This window comes from Solanum verrucosum, unplaced genomic scaffold, assembly GCF_900185275.1.
Source record: "Solanum verrucosum unplaced genomic scaffold, falcon-dt-bn FXZP01000218.1, whole genome shotgun sequence".
Classification (NCBI taxonomy): domain Eukaryota; kingdom Viridiplantae; phylum Streptophyta; class Magnoliopsida; order Solanales; family Solanaceae; genus Solanum; species Solanum verrucosum.
The window spans coordinates 1,478,695-1,496,328 of record NW_026020464.1 but is presented as its reverse complement, the minus strand read 5'-3'; the positions used below and the strand labels follow the sequence as shown (position 1 = coordinate 1,496,328).

General features: G+C 35.4%; 2 protein-coding genes across 3 annotated transcripts; one reads left to right on the top strand and one right to left on the bottom strand.

Moving 5' to 3' along the window:
- Positions 1 to 390: 390 nt before the first annotated feature.
- Positions 391 to 7,966, top strand: LOC125808737 (uncharacterized). 2 transcript variants are annotated; one of them, XM_049488397.1, is made up of 10 exons: positions 391 to 459; positions 2,440 to 2,548; positions 2,666 to 2,762; positions 3,124 to 3,267; positions 3,635 to 3,693; positions 4,918 to 4,985; positions 5,072 to 5,123; positions 6,509 to 6,670; positions 6,759 to 7,358; positions 7,568 to 7,966. In XM_049488397.1, exons 1-10 carry the CDS (start codon positions 452 to 454, stop codon positions 7,781 to 7,783), a joined length of 1,515 nt encoding a protein of 504 aa, XP_049344354.1. In that variant the 5' UTR covers positions 391 to 451; the 3' UTR covers positions 7,784 to 7,966. The 2 variants fall into 2 exon arrangements, with proteins under 2 accessions (XP_049344354.1, XP_049344353.1); XM_049488396.1 differs by having other exon boundaries at positions 2,663 to 2,762.
- LOC125808731 (uncharacterized) lies at positions 7,903 to 16,317 on the bottom strand. The gene is made up of 13 exons (XM_049488387.1): positions 15,977 to 16,317; positions 15,588 to 15,737; positions 15,241 to 15,411; positions 14,185 to 14,328; positions 13,024 to 13,129; positions 12,669 to 12,817; positions 12,457 to 12,582; positions 11,655 to 11,798; positions 11,346 to 11,433; positions 10,742 to 11,115; positions 9,690 to 10,010; positions 8,750 to 8,971; positions 7,903 to 8,259 (listed from the first exon to the last, which is right to left on the bottom strand). Exons 1-13 carry the CDS (start codon positions 16,208 to 16,210, stop codon positions 8,116 to 8,118), a joined length of 2,373 nt encoding a protein of 790 aa, XP_049344344.1. The 5' UTR covers positions 16,211 to 16,317; the 3' UTR covers positions 7,903 to 8,115.
- Between the last annotated feature and the right edge of the window lie 1,317 nt (positions 16,318 to 17,634).

Below are 17,634 nucleotides of genomic sequence, written 5' to 3'. Positions count from 1 at the left end.
ATTTTAGCCACTTTAAATCGACTTTAGGCGCATGGATCTGAAGTTTAGACATACGCGTCTGAAGTTTGGCTTGCTAAAGCTAACTTAGTAAGCCAAACTTCATACGATTTAGAAATAAGCAAACTTTCGACATTTAGACATATATGATTGAACTTTATGCACACAAATAGCTTCCTCCCTTTTCTTCTTCTAGTATATCAAACTAAAAGTAGATTATATAACTAGTCGTTCAAATCCAAATTCAAAACTCACTTCTGCATAACTAGCAATGAACACAAAAAAAAAATGTGGCTTCACTTTAAATAGTTCTATGTAAAAAAAATAGGCTACTTGTGTAAATATTTCCAATAAAATTAGGCCCAAAACTAAAATTGCCCAACTCTTAAGTCTCCAAAACGAGTGTTAAGGGAATTGCTTCTTTGCTTCTTCTCCACGTAGCAACATAGCAAGCATGAACAGGTATCGAATGTTCTTTGATCTATTTTTAAAAAAAAATTCTAAAAAAATTGAAATTATTACTTTAATTTTTCAATTTGCATTTCAGTTAGTTGAAAAATAGTAATATGAATTTGAAGTTACTAGGTGATTTTTTTTATTTTTTTTCTGAAATTTATGACTGTCAGAATATTAAAATGGGTATGTATGCGATTTTGTGTTATTGATTATGTATACTTTTAATTCTGTGTGTGTTCTTGAAATTATCAAAAAAAAAAAAATTATTCCATTTTTGTGTATTATTGTAAGGTATTTCCAAGTATGAGTTTTTGGCAGTGCTTTGGATTGGGGAAGTTTAATTTCAAGTTATTGAGTATGCAATTTGTGATTTTGTGGTTTTTTTCTTCTTAAGTGTGTTTGGTATGACACAAAATGTGTTAATCATGCAAAGTGATTTTGTTGTGTTTGGTTTCCTTGAAATTTTGGTTTATGGTTTCAATCAAAATGGTAAAAATGACTTCTTTGGCTTATCAAATGTTTTATGGTTTTTTCCTGGTGAGTGAAAAATATTTTTCCAAATAAATGTGTCAAAGATTAATAGTGCATAATAATATTAGCCAATTTTATAGTGTCTGATGATTTATTTAGTATAGATTGATAATAATGTCTACTGTTGTTTGGAGTAAGTGATCCGGTATTGAAAGTTATAGTTGTAAGGAATATGACCTCCGTCCATAAATGAGAGAAGGCATGTTCCCCCTTTGGTGGAAAATAATATTTTTTTGGTAATTATACACTAGAAAATGACTTTCGTTATACCATACCTACATTCTTACTGCCTTAGCTGATTTCTATACTTGAGAATTAATGAGTGTGATTCGGATTCAAATTAGGCCCCTGTGTGGTTTGTGCTTTGTTTTTTTTCACTAGTCATCTTCTTTTTTCTTCTTCCCGCAATACTGGATCACTTGGCAAAAAGTGTGCTTGGTTTCCTTAATGTATTTAATCTTGAACAGGGTTTTAGACTAGTTTTCTGTCGAATTCTTACTTCATGAATGGAAGTTAACTTTTATGATGATGAAGTGAAATTTTAGGGCATAGTTAAGGGACTATTTTGGGCATAAAGCTAATTGAATATCCACTGAATATTTGTTGACACTTACTTTTTGTTTTGTTTTCTTTCCGGGATAGTAATTTTGGTCAATTAGAAATTGGAGCTGCATAGTCTCGAATGTACAAAAGGAACTAAGATTTTTAAGAGTATAGTGATAACTAAAAGTAGAGTAAATTTGATGTTGAGAGGGAAGAAAATGTGACTGCATGATGCCTGTGTTTAGATAATAGATGTGTGCTTATTTATCTGAAAGGTGTCTTTGGTCTTTCTGGTTTGGAGTTCTGTACTTAGATGCAGATCTACAACTTGGAATTCCAGAGCTGATTTTTTGGCTAGTTATTTTCTTGCCCCACCCTGAAGAGATCAGTAGCGAAGAATTTCCACTTTCTCCCTTTGTAACTCGAACTCCTGACCTCCCAGGGATCTACCACTGGAGCAGCCTTCCATTGTCCGAGAGTCAGAGACAGACAATACAATTGACTGAATGCATTTGTCTTTCTTATGATTATGGCTGCATAACTACCTAGAAAATTGTGTAGATCTATTGGAAGAAAAACTTCATGTAGGAATAGGCAGATAGATTGCTTGGATATCCTAGTAACGTTGTTTGTTTTACCAGCAAGCTTTTGGTTCCTTTTGACGGAAATAACCTACCTGTGTACATTAGATAAACAGGAGATTGAGAATATACTCATCAAGAGGGCAGTGTTGTTTTATTAGTGTGTAGATTAACTCCAGTCTCATTTAAAATTGTGGTTGTGCATGTGGAAATTGTAACAGATACCATATAATATGTGCCGATAGTGAAGTATAAAATATTGTCATATTTGATTATTCCTTCTATCTTTAATTTCGTGACGATAATGTAATCTAATATATTCTTGCATTAGGCTTTCTGTTAGCAGAAGAATTGTGTCAAATATTCATGGATTCAGATCTGTTCAGAGGACTTTATGCAGTGATACAGGTGTTAAAAATCCCGATTTGGTCAGTGAAAAGGTATTATTCTAGTACTATCAATTTGAACATTTGTACATTCTGATCTCTTTTCTTTTTTATTTTTTGTATCAATTCCAGTCTTCACTTATATCTGCCTCTCTTTTAACTGCATAGAAGCCTTTGGAAAAGCCTGGATTAACAGATGACATACCGCAATATGATATTGCTATTGTTGGAGGTGGTATGGTTGGGATGGCTCTAGCGTGCTCCTTAGGTAAATATGTTTTGTTTAACCTTCTTAAATTGGAATTTTGATGCTTGAACAGTGGTAAAGGTGTCCTCTAAATTACTAGTTGAAACAAAGATGATTTAGAAATTCTTTTTGTTAGAAATTTCAGTCATCTGCTCGATTTGCACTTGGTACTCTGTTTTTCCTTGAAAAGCTTATCCCTGGTAGTGACTACCTGCAATGATAATCAGCCTGTGGAAAATAGTTGAATACTAGTTTATAAAAGTTTATCAACCCTCTGGGAACAGCAGGACACTGTTGTATGCGAATCATTTGAATATATACTGTACCAAATTAAACTCGTCAACATGACAACTCTTCTTCTAACTTGTTGACTATTCTGCAGCAACTATGCCATTGACAAAGCAACTAAGTGTTGCTATCATTGACAGTAATCCTGCTTTGATGAATAACTTTCACATCAAGAAAGAGGACCCCCCAGATCCACGGGTCAGTACAGTCACACCTGCCACCATTTCTTTCTTCAAGGGTACGACTCGAACTTATTCTATTTTCTGATATTTCTATAGAGTTTTCTGTCTGTACTGATAATGGTTTGATCTGTGTTTCTGCCATTACATTAACTGGTTGCATCTAAAGAGAAGTTTTTTTTTTTCCTATGCTGAAAATGTATGATAAAATCATTGTATTGGTAAAGCCATTGAAAAACAGTCAGAAAAAGATGAAAGACCTGTTGAAAGTTTATTACTTTTTGAATCAAAAGGACATTATATGATGTATTCTGTACGTACCAGTAGTTGTTACTTTCTGCTTGAACATGTTTGATTTGCTGAAAACATCATCACCTGTTAATGGAAAGCATGTGAGATTATCATGAGAAAACGTTTGGTTTACAGATATGGGTGCATGGGAATTTGTTCAGCAGCACCGTCATGCTTACTTCGATAAAATGCAGGTAATTTTGCTAATTACATTTTCATTCTTGTAAGTTTTCTTATGGAGTAATTTAAGCCCATCCTCTGTTGAGAATATAATTACTATAAATGCCAATATTGGGGGACATAGTTAAAAGAATAAGTTTAACGGGGTACGTAGTGTTGAATGCCCAGTTTAACTCTCTACAATCATTGTCTTTATCATGTGCGTTGGGAAAAGGTTCAATTTATTGCAAACTCTAACTATAGTTATTCCATATTATGTGTTCCTCAAACTCTTCTCTTTGGAGTACTGTAATTTATGTCCACGGATGCTTGCATATCTGAAATCTATTAAAGCACAAGGAGAATGTCTTACCATACTGGGCTTTTAGACATCTTGTCTTTTGCCAAATAAATTTCAATCAATGTGAACCTAGTAGCAAATTTTTCAATGTGTACAAGTTGTAGTGACTACTTTCTCAAATTATAGCAAGTAAGATTTAAGTATTTATGTTTACTGTTCAGTGTGATATCTTGCCTTTAGCAATGTAGAAGAAAGGAACTCCTTCCTGGCAAGGAGGAAGAGAGTTTGATCACGAAGGAGACTTAGCTCTGTGCAATGGGACTTAGCCTTTAGACATCTTGTTTTTTTAAGTTACCAGTTTCAAAAAAAAAAATGGGACTGAAGGGTCTCTAAAAATATTTATCAGTGACCAAGAGTAGTATACCTATTCTCCAGCCCCTCTCCAATTAAAAAGAAGGGGAAACGTGGGGTATGGATCTGTGTTCCAAATGTATGTTAAGGAAATGGTTGTCTTTGTTTGTTTCAGAATTTCAGTATCTCTGTCTCTACTCATCCTTGTCATGTTAATGGGAGCAGATGGTAACACCAATAGCTTTTAACTAAGAAAGGCTTAAAAGGTAACTGGCAAAGCACATCTTAGCTAAACCTGTTAAACTTGCAATGCTTTACTTGTCAGTTGCCTATGCACTTCCAACCATCAAGATATCCTAGTTTTCAGAAATAGAAGGTTGGACGAACATTGTTGCTAACAATTTATTCTCATATATTTATCAAGAAAATATCTGGAAAGCTGTTGCTTGTGATAATTGTCATTTGTCTTTGATAGGACTATAGATTCTTGTAATCTCTAAGTTGCCTTGATACAATTGCATCATGACATCCAAATGACCTCATTTTTATGGGATCCAATCGTGGAAAAGTTTCACTTTTGACCCGTTAGCTATTTATTTCTTTATAGGTTTGGGATTATACTGGTCTGGGCTATACAAGGTACAATGCTAGAGATGTTGATGCAGATGTTCTCGGGTAAGAATTCCTTTTATTGAGGTAACAACTTGCTTTCATAGTTATGATGTTCTTGATTCCAGATGATGCTTGAGTTTTGTCTTTAGGTGCGTGGTGGAGAATAAGGTGCTACACAAATCCCTGCTATCATGCATACAGGTATTTGAGCATATGAACCTACTTTTATTATGCAGTTAAAAGCATGTTGAATCCCTAGTTATGGAGATAGGACCCACTCCATCTCTTGGATGATGATTTTTTATGAATATAAAGTTACCCTTACCTCAAAAATCTACTTGTAAGCAGTTTGCTACAATATCTTGCAGAGTATATAGGCTTGGCAAAAAAATAGAACACTAGGAAAGAAAAAGATCCAGAGGTGATACCAAGTAGCTGGGACTAAGACTTAGGAAGCTTACATTAGGTCTACTGTTTGCTAGTCGTCCTTTTAATATTGATAGAGACTTATCTGTCAGTAATTACTATTTTAAAAAAAGAGATTTGTATGTCAGTCGAAAATATAGAGAGCTTTTAAGTGTGAGAGAACCTAATTTTTTGAAGTATTGAAGTGACATGCCCTCAAATGGAGTGAAATGGATAGTGAGGATTCATCTAACCCACTCAACTAGCTTGGGATTGAAGCATAGCTGGTGTTGTTGTTAAGAAGCTTGCTACAAATCCATTTCAAGGATGGGGCTCCCTATCTTTGTATTCCATGCTTGTTGCTTCTTGTGGAGAGCCATGTTCTTGCTTATGCCAGCGAAAGCAAGGGGTTTGCTTTCTGGGTCGAGCTCGTCACACCAGGCTTGCCTAGTGCGGGTTACCTCTCCTATGTGGTTTGCGAGCTATTGCATAGGAGCGGGGGTTTTACCCTGTGCGCACCCAAAGGGTAGCGGCTGCGGGTTTCCCTTGTCATCAAAAAAAAAAAAAAAAAACCCATTTAGGTGAACAGTTATTACTTCATCAGTCAAAAAACTAAAATGAAAAGCGAACTGTTTCAGGGATGTGGTAGTGTTGATGTGTTTCAGTGTCTGATTCAACACCTTCCTCTAATCATATTGGTCCTAAAGTTGCTTTTACAAGTAATTTTCTATTGTAACAAATGTTCTCAAGATCATAAATATTAGCATTTCTTTTTTATTTCAATTTTTCTTTTATTGCCGAGGTTCCTAATTCCCTACCTTACATGTGCATCTCAGATCAAAAGTATCTATGTTAATGTCACTTTTGTTGTGAGACTCAAACTGCTTTGTATAGATGCTTCAGCAATCTAGATATTTCTGTCTCCCTTACTGCCCAAAAAACCAACGACAAAGATGCTCCAACTGAATTGTTGATGTTACTTGAAAAAGTGTCTGTGATAACTTTTACCTTCAGAATTTTGAGTAATAAATTGGGGTAACAGGGAAAGCTAAAACTTTTTGTTTCTAGTTCTAATTTGTGCTTATTGGTATTTAATTGGAACTCCTGAGATTCCTCATTTGGATTTATGTCAATGATTGCCTGGTGATATGTTTGACTGGAGGTGGTGATAATTTGGACAGAATACGGATTTTCAGAAGACAATACACTCGTCCAGGTTAAGTTCAATAACCTTTCCTGCAATGTCATCAGTGACAAGCTCCAGTGGCACATCATTATCTGCTAGTGGAAGTTCAGCAAAGTTGGAACTGGATAATGGAAACAGCATGTATGCGAAGTTAGTGGTAAACTCAACTTGTTTTATGTTTCACCAAATGTGAATGTTCTGAAGGATTCTTCAATACAAATGATGAGTTAGATAACATGTTACAGGTTGGAGCTGATGGGTCAAAATCAAGTGTTAGGGAGCTGGCAAGAATACAAACAACCGGATGGAAGTACTCACAAAGCGCAATCATCTGTACAGTAGAACATGCAGTAGAGAACTTCTGTGCTTGGCAAAGATTTCTTCCTAATGGTCCAATTGCACTTCTGCCCATTGGTGAAAAGTTCAGCAATATTGTCTGGTCAATGGACCCCAAGGAAGCTGTTGACCGGAATTCAATGTCAGAGGATGACTTTGTAAAAGCAGTGAACCTCACACTGGACGATGGGTATGGTCCTCATCCACGATCCAAATCATTTGAGGGTGGAAATGTATTTTCATGGCTCAAAGCTGACAGCACATCATCAACACATGAGGGCTTTGAAGTTCCACCAAAAGTTACTAAGCTAGCCTCTCATAGAATGGCCTTCCCTTTGTCTTTAATGCATGCTAATAGTTATGCATCAAAACGTCTAGTTCTTATTGGTGATGCAGCACATACAGTTCATCCACTGGCTGGCCAAGGAGTTAATATGGGATTTGCAGATGCATTGTGTCTTTCTAAAGTTATTGCTGAAGGTGTTGCAGTCGGATCTGACATTGGGGAGGTATGTTCCTAATCCTTTCTTTTCCTGTAGATATAGACAGAAAATGGCAAGACATGAAGCTTCTCTATTCTGGTATAATCTAGAATCACTGTCTTATATTTGATGGTTATTATTGTCATTGGCTTACAACTTTTGGGTATCCTTTACGACACTGCTGGCTCGTTTTACCTCTCAGTTACTGGTTATAATGGTAATCTTATTCTGTGCAGATAACTCTTTTACAGAGATATGAATCAGAGAGGAAAGCTGCAAACATTACAATGATGGCAATCCTAGATGGTTTTCAGAAGGCATATTCTATTGACTTCATGCCAATAAATGTACTCAGGGCTCTTGCATTCAATGGGGCACAATACATTTCTCCACTTAAAAGGAAGATCATTTCATATGCCTCAGGCAACAAGTTGCTTCCTCTTTTCACATGATGTAACCGTTGGATTTTCACTATGATACTCTTGGTAGAAATGTCTTGGAACTTTTGTTCATTGATATGAATAAATGATTTTCTTGCAATATGTGGATCCAGAGAAGTAGAACAGATTGCAAGGGAATTGCTGTTAGTATCATCTTTCTTTTGATATATGGAAGTTTACATCTGTTCTGATAAAGTACAGAAACTATACTAGTCAGTATAATTGGTAAAGCCTCACAAGAGGGTACAATAAATATACTTTTTCTATATCTACTTACTCTCAAGTTTGTGAATGATATATGCACAATTCAAGAAGAGGAAACTGTAAGGTTAGAAGGATTGGAATTACAACAGTGCATCTCGTATCAAGCGTGCCATCACACGAGAAGTAAGTCGACTAAGAATCTCGGGAAGAACCTTAGCCGAGAGGCCTGGAAGCACTGGAAGAAGCTCCTGGATCACTCTAGGGACACTTGCTCCCTCCAAACCCTGAGGATGAAATATAGTTATGATGTGTTTGAATAGCAAAATGGAAATGCACTTTAGTTTACTTAAAGTTATTTTCTGGCAAATTACACAGAACCTAAGTCCCCTTTATGTTCGAATTCAGACACTTTAAGAGTATATTTTACAAAATCATGCATGTGTTTTGAGATGTAGATTATTACTCCTATGTCTTTTTCTTTAACCTGCTTGTGAAATATTATGACAGCCCACAGTTATTTCTACCGATAACGTGTCCATGGGAAGTTGACACTAGCACACGGTCAGAGGAGTTCAAGATTTCAGGAAACACATCTAGAAACGAGACATTGGTAATATGATTTGATGTTTAATTAAGCCTACTAGCGCAGGAGCAATTGCAACTTATTTGCGAGCAGAGGCAACAGGGAGGAACCTCTTTTCTTTTGCTGTGTGCAAAGTGAAGTACTTAAATCTCCTCTGGAGATAAACTTGCCATAATATAAAATTGGGATACCTGGTTAGATGCAGTCCCAGCAGCTAAGAATTGGATGATTTTTTGAACATTGTTCAATATGATTCTGTCCTCCTCAGTTACATATGGTACAAGTGCAGCCGGTCTAATAGGTACAAAAGCAGCAGGAACCATACTGAATACTGGAATTGCATTTCCAATTCCAAGGAATGCCATTATTTGAACCAACTGCTCCCTTGTTAATGCATCAATGCCCTTCACTATCTGCTTGCATTAAGGAGAATTATGTTGTTGAAATGCCACATGTATGGTCCAGTAAGTATGACCGTATTAGAACAAATGGATTCAGCACATACTTATATTCTTGTGATAGCTGAGGTTTCTAATAGTGGTTCCGTATTGTGTGTGTGAGAGAGAGAATGAGATCAAATGTTATATGAAAAGCAGACTAGAAATATATTTAGTTTACAATGGCTCAGGCGTAAAGGACAAGAAAGCAAGGACATATACCAAACATTACAAAAAGGTGATGATCATTTGAAGTCCATTTGCAAAGCACATGCTATTCATAGCACTCTAATCTATGCTAATTAAAACTGACAGTCATGATCTATATCTTACTTATCTAACCTGAAGATGTTCTCACTCAACTGAAAGGGAAAATTTTCCACATACCGTTCAATACTTATTTTTTTTAACTGTTCAGTACTTTTTCCTAAAAAATGTCCACGGGACTCACTTTTATGCAAAACAGTGTCAAATTCCTAAAAGCAAATTTCATCTCTAGTTGTGGAATCACTATTAATTAAATACTACAACAAAACTTTGACTATTGCCCTAAAAGTTATGGCCCATGCATAGTCAAACTAGGACACTTGAAATGGGTTAGGAGGAGTATGATAGAATATGAAACAAGTATACAACTAGAAAGAACAGCATGTGTCAAGGATAATAGTGACTGTTCCCAAATCTGTACACATACCTCATCCAAAAGGAATTCACGGAAAAAATTCCCTTTATCAGAGAGCAGAAATGCTAATGCTGCTCTGGTTTGAATTGGCTGCTCTGTTTGGTAAGCACTTGAGGGAAAAGGAATTATGCTATTTGTTTGGCTCTGCAGAATGCCAAGCTCTGCCATTCTCCCATTCAAACTCTCCCCACCTCCACTCTTAGCTGCGGTTATAAAATTCTCAAATGCTTGCATAACATCTATGAATCTTTCAGCATCAAAAACACCAGATTTCCCATATATTGTGTAACGTAAAGCACTCCGTAACCGCGGAGATTCATCTGTCAGTAGTCTCTGAGAAAAGAAAACGCACATAGTGTAAACAATGAGAATTCAAATTATCTAAAAGTGACACCTGAAGGATGACAATGGACAAACTAAGTTTTGCAGAACCAAATCAATGAATCAAATCCCCTCTGAAGTTTAAGCTTTCAGATGAGTTATAGGAATGTCATTTATCACAAGTGGTGCAGTAGACAGAGCCACAGAGTTCCATGCTACTACACCATGAGAATAAAAAAAGGAAGCTATCATGAGAAGTTTTGATTTTGGTCCCATGTATAATTTATATGTCATAGAATAATAATGGGTAAAGTTTTTCTGATCAATGAAACTGATCAATTCTTATTATGGACCAAAGAGGATAGTGCCGAATTAATATAGGACCAAAGGAGTACAATATTGAGAAGCGTGTCTTATTCATATTGGTACCAGAGACTTAAACGAGCTCTACAATCCAAATTTAAACTATTTTGCATTAAGTAGGAAATGTATAAATTGGTTAAAGACATGTCTCAATGGTGTTCGACAGCCTCCCAAGTAAGACTCAAATGCACAACCATATTTAGTCTCCGAGGTTAGTAGGTTGTAAGTGTGAAACAAGGCTATCTGCTAATGTTGTCACATAGATCATCAAAGTACCCTCACAGAGATGGCAATTGTTGTTTCACGCAATTACAGCAATTTGGATCCATGTAAATGTAAAATATAGAGAACAAATGAACTGTGGTACCATATGAGTGTACCTGTGCTATATATGGGTAAGCTTCATCCACTATGGCAAAATCAGAGTTCCCCACCAATGCAATCCCCTCCAGCACGCCTATTGCTCGAATTATTAAAGCAAAATAGGGTGGTATTCTAAATGGATAATCAAATGTTATTTGTGCCAAATCGGATGCCAGCTCCTGGAAGTTAAGATTTTTTGCTCCCCCACCTTCAAGTGCCTGGTCAAAAACCTTGGCAAGTACAGGCAAAATGGGTTGCAAATTGACCCCATCGGGAATGAAACCTAATTTCACAAAATCCTTGACTATGGCACCATAATCTCGATGAATAAGGTGAGATATGGCTTCGATCATGCCATATTTCTGATCATCTGTTAATTTTGTAACCAAGCCTGTCAAAGCAAAATAACACGAGTCAACTTACGGCAAGCAAAGAGTAATAAACTGATCAATTACAAAGGAAATAAGCACCTTAAAGGCCAAATCAAATTAAGTTCAAAGTAAACTGAAGGTAATTTGTCAATAGAGTTCTTCATCGGAAACATTTCTCTCCATAGAGTTACTTTCATGAACTATTCAATAAATTATCAGGAAAAGAGGAAACCAAATGAAAGCTTCTTACCAAAGTCAAGTACAGCTAGCTTTCCATCTGGCGTACGTATTAAGTTCCCTGGATGTGGATCCGCATGGAAGAAACCAGTGTCAAGCAACTGTATACCAAAAAGACAAAATATAAGATGGAGAACAAATTTTAATTGTCAAGAGGATATTCATAGAAAAAATACCACATTGATCGATCTGGAGTAAGGATAAGGCAGTATACAACAGAAAAATCAAGAAAACAAGATCTTAATGATGTTTACAAGATATGAGACTCAAAAGCTTAATTAATATATTAACAAAAAATTCGTAAAGAGTTTAAGCATAGCACCTGCTTAAGGTAGCATATGACTCCAACATTTACCAAATCACCTACATCACTTGCGGTGCTTTGTGATAGCTTCTCTCCATCAATCCATCCTGTTGTAAGAACCTTCCTTGAAGTATATTTGCTATATGTCTTAGGGACAACAACCTGAAAAAGGTTTCCCGAGACAGATCACAACACTGTTAGAGGCAGCAAGAATCATACTTTCCAGTTTAAGAAATCTGTACTTTTAATACATCTATAAGAATATAGGCAAATATCTGCTCTTCTGTGAGTAAGTTCACATACTTCTCCTTATCCTTTTTTCCCTAAAAAGTTAATAAATTGCACACTGCTTTTTCTTTTTTGGAATTAACCAATTTCATCAATAACTAAGGAAGAGAATTACAGAATCCAGCTTAGACTATTGCAGCCAGCTTTTAAGGAAACAAACTTACAGCAACAAAATCTCTATGTCCTTGTCTAAACCTTAGTTGCGCGGACTCTTCACTTTTGATGCCACACCCGTGTTGGATTCTCCAAAAATACACTACTTTCGGTGAATCTGACACGCACCTGTTGACATTTTTGAAGAGTCCGAGTAACATAGGTCTAAACTGGAGGACACCCCCTAGGGAGGGTTTCTCCTATTTTGAGACAAGGTGCACTGCTGGTTAAAGACAAAATTCATTTTTCTTATTACATGGAGAGATTGGAGGTTGGGAAAGAAAAGAAGTGCTCTTTCTCGCTTTATTTAATTCTAATCATTTCCGGGTTTTATTCATTTGGGGCAGAGGTGTGAGGTAGACGTCAGAATTGCTGATACCTGAGGAAGGTCTTTTTTCATCATCTCAGCAAAAAGTGTTCCATTTTCTCCCTCATTCACATAATCAAGTTCTTCGAAGAAGCGGGCAGCCCATTCATCCACCAATCCAACCACATCAATGGAAATCTTAAAAACAGAAGCAACAAGCATTATTTCTTCCAGACTAACAATGATTGGAAAATAATGGGGAAATATAACTGGACAATCAATACCTGTGGAAACTTGCGAAGAACTAGCCCCAAGTTTCGTATGATAAATAGATCAACTGTTACTGTCTCAAGGACAAAGGGCCTCTGTACTTTAACAGCAACCAAGTCTCCATTCTCCTTCAGCCGGCCCTTATACACCTGCCCAAGGGACGCTGCCAATGCCATGATGAAGAAAAAGGTTCTTTAGAAATTAGCTATTTTTTTACATTTTACAGAAGAAAAATGTGCAAAAAGAAGCACTCACATTTAAGTTAACCCAACAAAAAGATAATGGTTAAGGAAATACATAGTGAAAATGAAGAAATAATTACAGCATATTATTTAAAATGAAAGTTCTAGAGATGATGAGAAAGATTACCAGCAGCAATTGGGGACGGAGAAAGCTCAGAATAGATGTTAGGCCATGGTTCTCCCAATTCCTCCTCTATAAGGGCCATAGCAACATCATCTGGAAATGATGGTACCTGAAGCAATCATGCAATGCTAAAAGTTCAGAAGGCAACAGTAAAGAGTTTTTTCAATTACACTACTTTGTCATTTGTCAATCTTAGCCCCTTCCCCCAAAACTTCCCCAAAAAAAAAACTACTTGGGCAGAACCAGTCACAAGGTCTCCAGTGCAGGCTGTACACAAGACTAATCATGGCAAATCCAACATTCTGCTTACATTGATTAGTGCAACATGTTTCCAATAGTAAGGATTGTAGTCTGTTCACATTAATTAGTGTAACATGTTGCCAACAGTAAAGATTGTACATAGCTTACACAATATTCCACCTTTCAGTGTTTCATATTATTTCTAATTTCGTCGCATGCAGCTTTTAGCCCCATGACGTGCACCTAGTTCTTAATGTTTCTTCTTTTCTGACTTGGCAAAGATGTTCTAAATGTATTCCATAAAGAAAAAAGAGCCTCATCTCTTCAAAAGGGCTCAAAGAATTCTCACGGTCGAAGAATGAACCTGTCAATGCCTCAGCTGCTTTAAAACATGAACATTACTAGGCAAAGAGATTCACCAGTTCTTCTCACATGAAAGCAATGGCTTAATTTTACAGAAACATTTATTATAAAAATGGTTTTAGAAGCAGGCTTTTCCATTGGCATTCTGTGACAAGGATAGACATTATATTTCATCCAGATAATCAGAAAGACTTCCCAACCAAATTACAAGTGCCATTGTTACGGTTAATTCCAGATCATAGGGAAAAGGGTTAGCCTAAGAAAGAAGTTTTAACAAAGTAGTTCCTCAATCTCCACTACAGTACACTACAAAGAATATTAGTCTCTAATTAAAGGACAACCACGTAGAAAGGTAGATGGCATTAAAATGAATTGGAGCTCATCAAAACAGTTATATGATTATGGAAAAAGCAACAAGAGAATTTTGCAGAATCCGCCATTCAGGTATCAATGAAATTAAACTAAAATAAATAGAATGATTTAAGTTGGTAGATATAATAGTTTCCTGAAAATTAAAGTTGGACTTGAAGAAATAAGTCATGCTGCTGACTGCAATCTGACCTTATCACAAAGCTTCTGCAGCTCAACCATCGCAACAGGTGATAATATATCTGGCCGGATGCTTAATGCTTGCCCTAGCTTTATGTATGCTGGACCCAGTGATGTTACAATCTCCCTCAACTCAATTGCTCGAGCAACCTCATTCTAATGATTGGAAAAGATCAATAGTTATGGGATGAAAAAGTAATTAAAGATGTGTGGTATATGAGTATATAAATGAATGCATCAAAGCTCTATTTCAATGTTCGCCACACAACTGTTCCAACTCATAGAATTCTCTTTTATGACATAAAGATGATTACCTGTTTCCAAATGGAATTTCATGAAATTAACCAGTTCTACAAAAGCTTACAGGGTTCCAACACATCTTGATTCCGGGTTTTCTTTTATTTGTGTGAGGTGGGGGTGGGGGGGTTACTCAAGCAGACCAAGCATATTTGTTAATGTCACTTGTTCTAATTCCCTTTTAGAAATTAGGAAAGCTCGACCAAAACAATTACTGCTTAGTAACTATTTCAAAGGGAGAGACTTTAGGCACTATTGGTTTTCAGAATTCATCAATTAGTGTTTTACACCCTGGCATTGTGACATGTTAAAATTCTGAATAACTATATTTAATAGTTTAACTTTATCCTCAGAATTCATTTTGAAGTTCATTTACTCTGTCACTTCTTCTGTCCTATTACTCATCCATCTTGATTGAATGTCATGCCTCACAACTCCATTGTCTCAGTATCAACTTATCCTTGTTCTTGTTAGGTACTGTAGTGAAATTTTACCGTAAGGTATCAAATGAATGAAGCTCTGTAGAGAAGAGATCAATAAAGAAGCCTAAAATGCTTGAATTTGAAATGAAGAAAATGGTAATCAGTTCGAAATAATAGCTCCTTATTGATCATTCAATCAGGAATACTACAGAAAGCCAAAAAATCCATCTTATAGGACTGCAAACCAGACAGAACCCACAGGCATAGGATTTCAAAAGTTAGTTGTACGTAGCTCTACATGCAATTCACTAACTTCAGCAAAAGAGGATAAGCATCCAGTGCAGCTTACCTCTTTAACCTTTTTATTTATCACGTCCCAGGCAAGACGTGAAAGAAAACCTCCAGCAACAGATGTTAGCTGGACTATACGGGTAGCAACAGCACGCGGCCGTTTACCCCAATATGCAGAAATGCTAGCAGGATCATAAACTAAGGGCAAGAACTCACTGCTTTCATCAACCTGAAGAATTCAAAGATAGGAAACATTAAAATATATAGTAATTGCCAAAGGACAGCTACTCCCAAGCCAACCAAAAGCTAAAGATCTTTAGATACAACAGAATATCCATTTATACTTTTCCAAGCCAAAAGCTAAAGTTCTTGATATACTTTGATAAGAAAGTCAAACAAACGAACCTCTACTAGGCGAAGCTTAATGTTATCATCAGCAAACAACGAATCTTTCAGGTTTTGACCTCGAAGCCCTCTCATGAGTATAGCTAAGTCCTCATTTTCTTCCATTTGTGCCCTCACTCTCTTGATCTCTTGTGATACATCCTGCATTCTCTGCAAACCCACAAATACAAAAATTCAATCAGCCATCATCCAAACATCAGTATACTAATCACACCAACAAACCCATTCAAATAACCAATTTGCAGCTTATTTTCCCTTTAATCAATAAAAATTCAGAAACATTTCTAAAAATCATCCCTTTTTTTCGAACAGCAGCACAAATTAGTATCACAATTCAATTCACCCAAAAATTGACTAAAAATTTCAAAAATTGAATTAGCATAACCTACCATAGAAGAACCATTGACTGGTTTAGGAATGCCGTTAACCGGCTTAGTAGTTGTCTTTGACTCCGACGGCTTAGGTTCAGTCGCAATTGCCCGAACGACGCCGTTTTTCCTCCGAATCCTCAATTTCTTCAACGATGATGATGAAGAACAAGAAGAAGACAGACCACGATACGGCAATGAAGAGCGACACAGAGGATCAATTCCACAGTAAACCAACTGTGCAGCTGCATCCATTATAGCGAAATCAAAGCTTCAAAAAAAAATTATATCTATACAAAATTGTATGTATGTATAGGTTTTTGAGTGAAGCTATTGAGTTGCAGTGAAGAGTGAAGAAGAAGATGAAGATTGTAAGAAGTATTATGGAAATTGAAAAGATACGTGGAAGAATGTGGAACAAGTAAAATTTATTGGACTTGAGGGACTATAATGAAATTTTATTTGGCGGGATCTATACACAATTATGTGCCGTTCGTTATTTTGGTGAATTTGCTTTTTGATCCCTTTTTATATTTTGATTGTTATTTTAGTACCCTGATCTTTTTGTGCCATATACTTTTTTGTGAGCGACAATTTACGGCTTTAAATTATTTGTTTTGTTTAAATAAAAGAATTATATGTCTCCATAGGTGACCAACGTAGGTTGTCGTAGAGTAATGAGACCGTTTCATTTTTATTCAAAAGTCGTGAGTTTGAATTCAAATTCAAATTTAATCGAGACTTTAATGCATGTGCCGAACAATAAATGAGAAATTAGAAGAAAAAAAAAATCTGCATATTTGTGTGCTTAAAAGATATTACTATATAAGAAGAGTGAATAAATTCACTTCTCTTTCGACACGTGGCACCAAAAAAAAGAGAGGGTTGAACATAAGTGTGAATGTGAGGGTATTTTGGATATTTAAAAATACCCTCACATTCACACTTATCTACTAAAAAAATATTACTATATAATATATATAAAATTACTATATAATATATATAATGTATAATATAAGTACTAGATACGTGTGAAAGTGAGGATATTTTGGGTATTTAAAAATACCCTCACATTCACACTTATCTACTAAAAAAAATATATATAAGTAGTAGATTTAAATATATTTAAAAATAATATAAGTAATACTATACTTAGTATGCTTAAAAATAGTAAAAACTACATAAAAAGTACTACATATCATATTACAATAATTAACAATTATTTGACACTTTCAATTCTATCAATGCCATATAAATTAGGATAAAAAAGGTAACATTTATATTCAAAAATAATCTAAGTAATACTATACATTACAATAATTAATAGCTTAAATATTTAAAAGTTATATAAAAAATTTAATTGACTCTCTAAATTCTATTGCTACCACATAAAATGGATTATATGATAAACATATATTGTTTGAAATTGACGAAAAATAAACTATAAATTACAATAATTAACAAAAAAAATTGTCGGCTCCAAAAAATCTATCAATTAAGAACATATATTGTTTCAAATTGACGAAAAAGAAACTATAAATTACAATAATTAACAAAAAAATTCTCTCGACTCCAACAAATCTATCAATTAATGCCACATAAATTGGGACATGGAAAATAACATATATTCTTTAAAAATTAAGTTCAAAATGTACTATAAAATACAATAATTAACAACT

Bases quoted from the DNA above. Each gene is read 5' to 3' on its own strand.
- LOC125808737 (XM_049488396.1), top strand. The intron at 3,694-4,917 runs GTAATTTTGCTA...ATTTCTTTATAG, and splicing joins CTTACTTCGATAAAATGCAG to GTTTGGGATTATACTGGTCT. The intron at 7,359-7,567 runs GTATGTTCCTAA...TATTCTGTGCAG, and splicing joins TCGGATCTGACATTGGGGAG to ATAACTCTTTTACAGAGATA.
- LOC125808731 (XM_049488387.1), bottom strand. From the start codon at position 16,210: ATGGATGCAGCTGCACAGTTGGTTTACTGTGGAATTGATCCTCTGTGT. The intron at 12,583-12,668 runs GTATTGATTGTC...TCTGTTTTTAAG, and splicing joins TTCTTCGCAAGTTTCCACAG to ATTTCCATTGATGTGGTTGG. The intron at 8,260-8,749 runs GTATCCCAATTT...TTTCATCCTCAG, and splicing joins CTGGGACTGCATCTAACCAG to GGTTTGGAGGGAGCAAGTGT.